The sequence below is a fragment of the Dromiciops gliroides genome, chromosome 1 (assembly GCF_019393635.1).
Source record: "Dromiciops gliroides isolate mDroGli1 chromosome 1, mDroGli1.pri, whole genome shotgun sequence".
Classification (NCBI taxonomy): domain Eukaryota; kingdom Metazoa; phylum Chordata; class Mammalia; order Microbiotheria; family Microbiotheriidae; genus Dromiciops; species Dromiciops gliroides.
Genome location: NC_057861.1, coordinates 250155073 through 250163576, shown reverse-complemented (window position 1 = coordinate 250163576; position 8504 = coordinate 250155073). Strand labels below are relative to the sequence as shown.

At 43.9% G+C, this 8504-nt stretch overlaps 1 protein-coding gene across 2 annotated transcripts in view; it reads left to right on the top strand.

The window, feature by feature from the left end:
• The first annotated feature begins 1272 nt into the window (after window positions 1-1272).
• The window catches only part of GAREM1 (GRB2 associated regulator of MAPK1 subtype 1), a 230844-nt gene continuing 223612 nt past the window's right edge, over window positions 1273-8504 (top strand). For both annotated transcript variants that reach the window (XM_043975699.1, XM_043975700.1), the window contains exon 1: window positions 1273-1490. In XM_043975699.1, the coding sequence (XP_043831634.1) occupies window positions 1370-1490 (121 nt within the window). In that variant the 5' untranslated portion in view covers window positions 1273-1369. The remainder of the gene's footprint in view (window positions 1491-8504) is intronic.

Here is an 8504-nt window from a genome sequence, read left to right as displayed (position 1 = left end):
TATAAACAGTATATATGTATGCACAGTATACATATATGTGTGCATATATACATATATATGAATTATATAATTTGTACACGATTATTTGAATATTGCCTTCCCCACTGAATTGTAAATTCCTTGTAAATTGTCCTTTTGCCCTTTGTATCCCTAGCAATTAAGGCAGTGCAGGCACATAGTAGGAGCCTAATGAGTGCTTTGTTGACTTCCTCAAGGAGTTTACATTCTAATCATACTCTCCCTTGTATAAGGGTGTGTGTGTGTGTGTGTTTAATGTGTCTTTTTTTTTTTTTTTTGGTGAGGCAATTGGAGTTAAGTGACTTGCCCAGGGTCATACAGCCAGTAAGTGACACGGTTCTATGACATGGTTTTATGTTTAATTTGTGAGTTGCAGTTCTCGATTTCCAAGGGCAAGTTGAACGTTGCAATTCAACTTTCGCATTTCTCCAGTGCAGTCTGTAAAATGCTTCTACACAGCCAAGGGAAGAAATCAAATCAGTTCCTTCCCCTCCAGGCTTGGGTGAGTCCTGCAGGGAGCCGGAGTGGTCAGAGGGTGGAGCGAGAGCTAAAGACTTTGCAGAGAGCGCCCATGTCAGTGTATCCCTGGGAAGGGAAAGCCAGGAAAGCACCAGGGAGGGAGGAGAGTCAGATGGAGCCCGCCCGGAGCACCGGCTCTGCTGCTGGGCGGGAGCAGGAGGAGGAGGAGAAGGAGGAGGAGGAGGAAGAGGAGGAGGAGGCGGCGTTTCCGGGAGCTGCGCAGGCGTTGCTCGCACCTTGTTGATTAGTCAGTGCTGGGAGCGCTGCTATGGCGTTTCTCAGACCAGCGGCTCCTCCTCACACACTAGAAGCAGAGGGAAGGAGGAGAAAGAGGAGGAGGAGGAGAGCAGCGGGCAGCAGCCGCAGCTGCAATCGGGGGGCTGGAGGAGGAGGAGCAGGAATAGGAATAGCAGCAGCAGCAGGGAAACTATCACCACCGCCAGCCCCAGCAGCAGCAGCAGCAGCAGCAGCAGCAGCAGCAGCAGCAGCAGCTTCAGACACCGCCGTCACGGTTTCGCCTTAGTCCTCCTCTGTAAGGGAACCCGGGCGTCTCAGCCATGTCCCGCAGCTGCAGCTGCAACAGCAGCAGAAGCAGCCGCAGCAGCAGCAGCAGCAGCAGCTGAGCCGGGAGCAAAGCGCTCTCCCCCCCCCCCACCCCCCTTACTCCCCTAACCCTGCTGCACCCGGCAGCCTGGGAGACCTGTCTGTCCTCCCGCTTCGGCCCCCCACCCCCACCGCACCCCACCCCCGGGAGCCCGAGGAGGCAGAAGAGGAGGTGGTGGTAGTGGACTGGAAAGGGAGGGGGGTGTGTGTGAAGAAGGAGGCAAGGAAGATGGACCCAGCCCCCTCGCAGGGCTACAGTCTGAAGGATGTGAAGTGGAGTTCGGGAGCCGTTCCGCTGGACTTGCTGGTCAGCACTTATCGGCTGCCCCAGATCGCCCGGCTGGACAGCGGTGAGTAAAAGCCCCTGGGCCGGACCATGGCTGTCCCGGGTCCAGCCCCTGCAACTGCCCCCCCCCGCACCCCCTCCCCAGCTGCAGTGAATTGGGAGGCGGGAGGGAGAGTGGGGAGTTGTTGCAAACCGCAGTCTATGCGTGTGTGTACGTATTTGTGTGTGTGTAGCCGAGGGTGGGACGGACTGGCCGGAGAGCAAAAGGGCGTCCAGATAGTCCGCACTGTAGTTCAGAGCGGAGCGACACTAGCTAGTGCCCTGAACTTGAGCCGCCTGTGCTGGAAGTCATATCATTTTCAGAGACGCTTTAAAAAGGGATTCCCCCCACCCCCCAACAAACAAACAAACAAAACAAAACTGGTTTATCTTTAGAGGGCCGGTGGTCATCTTGGAAAGCAAATTGGCCCTTCCAATGTCTGCCTTCTGAAGCTGGGAAAACCCAAAGAGGTGCATATCTCAAGCAACTTTCTAAAAGAAGTAATTTGCTAGTTTTAGAGAAGCATGCAGCCCTTCGTGACATCTTTATTTGGGGTCAGCTTTTGGCAGGACTCAGCAGCAGGTTTAGGGTGGAAAGTCTTCTGAGTGACCAGTGAGATGAATGGCGCATCTGGCATGCCTTTTAAAATTTTTTATTACCAAACCTCTACATTCTTTTTACCTGAATTGAAAGTACTTTGGGGCTGAGTGTAAAAAACATCGAATGCAGTTAATTATTAACTCTGATCATTTCCAGCATTCGGGAGAAAAATAAAAATAAAAATTTAAGCCGCGATAGATAGATAGATAGATAGATAGATAGATAGATAGATAGATAGATAGATAGATAGATATAGAACTTGAGCTCCGACCTCAGAACTCCAGGTCCTTCTTTAAAAACAAGACTTGTAACATCTGCAAACAAGTAACAATTTACACCTTCCAGTAATGTTTTTCCTTTTAAGAGCTTTAGAGAATTAGAAGGTGTAAATTCACACAAGCTTTTTGGTCCTTGTGTGTGATGTGTGTTCAGAGAAGCCGGACTGAATTTGAGAGGTTTATGCCATTACAGACTGCAGAGCCCCGCTGCTTGTTGTTCAGAGGCTACCTGAGACACCTGGGGTCCTGGTAGCCTGGGTAATATTCTGGTCACTACATCAAGGCCACGTCAAAAGGAACACCAAACAAAGCTATTTCATTTCAAGTCAGAGGGGGCTTGGGTTGCTCCTCTTTGTTTTCAGGAGCAATAGGCATAAGAAACTGTGTGTAATGTGAGATTTATAAATCACCAAAGGAATTTTTATTCTCATTGTTCTTATTTCTGCCTCAGAACTTGAGGTCAGCATGTAGGGCACAATTTAAAAAGCAGGAAAGTTTAGGAGCTGGGGAAAATCTTGGAATAGGATTCTTACTTGGGACCATTAGACTTGAAAGGTTGTGTAAATAATGTTGGACTTTTTTTTCTTATTAATTCTTGGCTTAACTGGGAAAGGAGTATGGTTACAGATATGAATGCAAGCACTACAGGTGCTTTGGTGAGATATTTCTCTCCGGAGTTGGTGGGAAAAGACTAGAGCATAAAATACACTGCAGAAATTAATCCAATTTGATTTTCCCTTGTATACTCCTATATGGTGTTTTGCAACCCCCTTGCCCCCATTTCTTGCTGTTCCAGGGTCCTTTTGAACTGAATTTTCTTTAAAAGGCAAAGGGCATTGAATTAGCTGGAGCAAAGTTCCCTCAAAGGCTTCCTGTTGGAATTTAATAAATGTACAATTAGAAATCAGTTGTGCCACATGTACCACTTTTTCTTCCTTTCCTGCTTATGTAGATCTGAACCAGAAATTCACTCCTTTATCCTTTGTTTTGCAGCAGTAAAGGGTGGAATTTTTTTGGTTATGGATTTTTAAAAAACATTCTTTTCTTCGAAATCACCCATTATTTTTAATTTGCACACCCTGGTCTTTGGAGGGCAGTATTTGTTGCTATCTGCTATTACAACCATATCACTTGCATTTAAGCTGCCCTTGTCTGGGCTTTAGGAAGATGCAAAGTTTGTTTGTTCATGGAATTGTTCCTTGGTTACATAGTGATAATACTGAATCATTGACTAATTAGGTAGCACATTTTACTACCTTCCTTCTCCACCCAAACTTTCTTGCCCCCAAGCTTTACTGAATGTAGTTGGTATATTTCCCTCCATAAAGTTTAGGCCATTGTGATACTTAAGTAATAACTTTTGGGTAGAAGTTTAGATGAGTCAGTCAGCTTCAGTTCAGCACTTTTTTTTGTTGTTGTTAGTCAGCAAGCATTTATTAAGCACCTACTATGTTGCAGATCTGGAGAAGGAAATGGCAAACCACTCCAGTATCATTGCCAAGAAAATCCCAGATGGGCTCAAGAAGAGTTGGACACTACTATAAAAATAGAACATGTTCTAGACATTGTGTTAGGCACCGAATAGAATTTTAGGCATCTCTCACTGCAGTGTTGAGCATCTGCACCCTTTATTAGGTTCCTCTTGTGTGCTGAAGGAAATTCAGAATTAGATAAGACATGATCATTGCCTTCACGTGGGATACAGTCTAGGGAGAGAAAACACCTCACAGATACCTATAATGAGGTCATAGTTCCCATCCATCATTATGAAGAATTAATGAAACCTCACATTCCTGTGCATGTGTTTAATCACTTCTAGCATGTGCATGTAAAGTATACCTTCTCATCAGTTGTAGTTCACTTTTCTTTTCTTTTTTTTTTTAAGTGAGGCAATTGGGGTTAAGTGACTTGCCCAGGGTCACACAGCTAGTAAGTGTTAAGTGTCTGAGGCCGCATTTGAACTCAGGTACTCCTGACTCCAGGGCCGGTGCTCTATCCACTGCGCCACCTAGCTGTCCTGCAGTTCACTTTTCTAATCATGTTTTTGGCTTTTTTTTTTTTTAAGAGGTTGAAAAATGTGCTCTTGTTTTGCTCATCACTGGTGGTCTTACCTTTCTAGTGGTGAGGACCTAAACTATACTCGAAGAGAGTTGGATACTATACCACTTCTGATCTTGGGCAAAAGGCATGTTATTCTTCACCTACTGTTCTAAATAGCAACATCATATCTTTCAAACCTAATTCGTGGTGCTTGGAATTGGGAGAGTCTAATTTTTTTTTTTTAAATCATGTCCGTACAATGAAATGTTTGCTTTAAAACTTCATAGACTACTCTCTGTCTTCAAAAATTGTTGAGGGGCAGGGTGGAAGAGCACCAGCAAGTTGCAGAAAGGATGAGTTGGCATTTTCTTGCTAGCATTTCTACATTGTGTCTACTGCATGGGTGCTACTCTTGAAGTTGGTGGGCATGTCTGGCTAAGAAAATTATGAAGGTATATGAAACATCCACTCACACTGCTTTGCCCTTTTTTTTTTTTTTTAGTGAGGCAATTGGGATTAATGAGGCTGGATTTGAACTCAGGTCCTCCTGAATCCAGGGCCGGTGCTTTATCCACTGCACCACCTAGCTGCCCCCGCTTTGCCTTTTTTTTAAAAAGGAGGAGCAGAGTCCAAATGTCTATTGTCCAGACTTTGCCAGGGAGTTGGATGGACAACCTTTAGAACTGATCCATCTGTACCTAAATCTTGGACAGATTAAGGTGACTAGATGCTGAGCTGGATCTAAAAGGAAATAGAAGAGTGGGCTGGATTGGTGCAGAAATATCCATAGTCCTTTTTAAGGAGCCTAAACTTCTTCTGGAAACAAGGACCCATCTCTTTAACCTCCTTAACATTCTCCCAAGCATGCTGTAAAGCTGCAAATCATAGAATACTTCAGTTGTTGAGGAAGCAAAATTGCAAGTTACCCAAAAGGCAGAGTCCAGCAGGAGAAGCAGCATAACTGATTTTGTTAGGGGAGATGTATGATCTGAAAAGGAGGAGGGCTGATCGGATGGTAAACTCCAGTAGTAACCAATGGAAGCTCCATGTAACCTGCAATGTCAAGGGACCTAGAGCAGGGGAGTTTGTGAACTTGTCTTAAAGTTTTTTTGATAATTGTATTTGAATATGCTTGGTTTCCTTTGTAATCGTATTTATTTTATGCATTTAAAAACATTATTCTGAGGAGTCCATAGACTTTACCAGACCTCCAAGGGAAGAGTGTAGGGAATAAGCATTTATATAGCATCTGCTATATTCTAGGCACTGTGCTAAACAGTTTTACAAATATTATTTCATTGATTTTCACAAGTTAAGTCGCTCTTGTTAAGTGCTGTTGTTTCAGTTTTACCATTGAGGAAACTGAGGCAGACAGCCTTTAAGTGACAACCAGGGTCACACAGCTGTTTAGTATCTGAAGCTAGATTCCCTGTGGATTTATTTTAGGCCTTCTACTCTTTCTGAATTCTTTTATTTGATTATATTTTCTTCTGTGGTTTTAGTTATTACCTCTGTCTCTATTCAGAGGTTTCTCCAACCTATTCTTCTCTTGTTCATTTGTTTCAGTTGTGTCTGGCTCTTTGTGATCCCATTTGGGATTTTCTTTTTCTTTTTTTTTTTTTTTTGTGTGAGGCAATTGGGGTTAAGTGACTTGCCCAGGGTCACACAGCTAGTAAGTGTTAAGTGTCTGAGGCCGGATTTGAATTCAGGTACTCCTGACTCCAGGGCCGGTGCTCTATCCACTGCGCCACCTAGCTGCCCCCATTTGGGATTTTCTATGCAAAGATACTGGGGCAGTTTGACATTTCCTTCTCCAGCTCATTTTCTAGATGAGGAAACTGAGGCAAACAGGTTAAGTGACTTGCCCAGTGTCATACAACCAGTAAGTGTCTGAGGCCAGATTTGAATTCACAAAGATGAATCTTCCTGACTCCAGATTTCTTTACTACTCCCCAAAATATCCTTAGAGCTGTCTGCATTTCTAATTGCTTGTTAGATATAGCCCCCTGGATACCCTATTACAGCCTTAAAATGAATGCTTCCAAAACTGAACTCAACCATCTTTCTCTCAAAATCTACTCCTCTCTTGAATGATTCTCTCACTTGCTACTTTTTGTTAATGAGTCTCCCATTTTGCATTTCTATCAGGCACATAAGTTGAGAGTCATGTTTTTTCCCTTTCTCTGTAATTCCATACTGTCAATCAGTTGCAAAGGCCTGCTTCTACCTCCATCCAGCTCCCTTTTCTTTTTCCTCTGGGAACTCTGGTCAGACCATCGTGCTTTGTTACCTGGTCTCTTTGAATAGATTCCTACCTGCTCATCTTGCTTCTAGTCCATCACCACTCTAGCCCAGCCTATTCACTGTTGTTTTGTTTTGTTTTGTTTTTTGCGGGGCAATGAGGGTTAAGTGACTTGCCCAGGGTCACACAGCTAGTAAGTGTCAAGTGTCTGAGGTTTGAACTCAGGTCCTCCTGAATCTAGGACTGGTGCTTTATCTACTACGCCACCTAGCTGCCCCTTAGCCTTTTCACTGTTAACTTTAACACTCCTCAAAAACTTTTCAGTGCCTTCCTGTTGCCTGCTGAATAATATGTAAATTCTTGATTGGACATTTAAGGCCTTCCCCAACCTACCTTCAGCCTACCTCTAGTTTTTTTTTGGGTGGGACAATAAGGGTTAAGTGATTTGCTCAGGGTCATACAACTAGTAAGTGTCAAGTGTCTGAAGCAGGATTCGAACTCAGGTCCTCCCGAATCGAAGGCCAGTGCTTTATCCACTGCACCACCTAGCAGCCCCTACCTCTAGTTTTACGTATTATCTCTCATATATAATTCTGCAGCATCTCTGTTGGAAGGAGTCAGAGAAACTGGTTGTCTAGGCTAAGCTGCTCCTGAGCAAGGAACATCTACGAAATCCTGAACAAGTAGTCAGCTAGCCTTTCCTTGAAGACCTCTAGTAAGGAGAACACACATCTACAGAGTTAGCTTATTCTACTTTTTGGTAACTAAGGGAATTTTTCTTCATATCAAACCTATTGCTGGGGGGGCTAGGTGGCACAGTGGATTAAGCACCGGCCCTGGATTCGGGAGTACCTGAGTTCGAATCCAGCCTCAGACACTTACACTTACTAGCTGTGTGACCCTGGGCAAGTCACTTAACTCCCATTGCCCAGCCAAAAAAAAAAAAAATATATATATATATATATATCAAACCCATTGCTTCTGGTTCCGCCCTCCGAGGCCAGGCGGAACCAACCAAATCTCACTTCAACCTATACCCAATCTCCATTGCAATGAAACTGGGTAACTCTCTTTTCTCTGATGTCATGTGGTGTGCTCAGTTCTTGCTTTGGTTACACCATCTACCATACTTAGAATTGATTGACATTCTTTTCTCCCTGCCCCACATCCTTCCTTTCAGAGCCTTATGCTACCTCTTCATGAAGTTTTTTGTGAACTGAGTGATCTCACTGCTCAGAATTGGACACAACATTTTCTGATCCTTCTTTGATTCTTCTGTTCTTTGTATAGTAGTTATTTATCAGTTTGTTTCTCATCCACCCCATTATAGGTTCCCTGGGAGCAGCCCAAGCTATATTTATCATTGCATTCTCAGGGTCCAAGACAGGACTTTGCATAAGATTAACACGTAATATTTAATTGGAAAGAGTACTGTATTTGGAGTCCCTGTTTTTTTGTTCGTTTTTTGTTTTTTATACTACCTGTATGACTTCCAGCAAGGTCACAACTCCTTTTACTTCATTTTCTTGAATTGTAAACTATCCCACAATCTATGGACTGACTAATTCTGTATTCTAATGAAAGCCATAGATAAAGGTTCCAGACTAGTAGGGGGAAGGGAAATTTAAATTTACACTCCCCCTGCCCCCCCCCCCCCCAGCTTGGTTTATAGTGTACAGTAGCCCTGCCAACAGCATGTCTGACCATAGACAGTTCTTGCTTTACATAAATTTGAATTAGGCAAATTTGACATTATTTAATTCTGAAAGGAGTCCGCATTCCAGAAACACACCTGTATTAACTCTACTGTGCAGTACTGTTCCTGCCCCTTGGCTCCTTGTTCCATGGCCTCCTACCCTGTCCCTACTGAAAAAATAC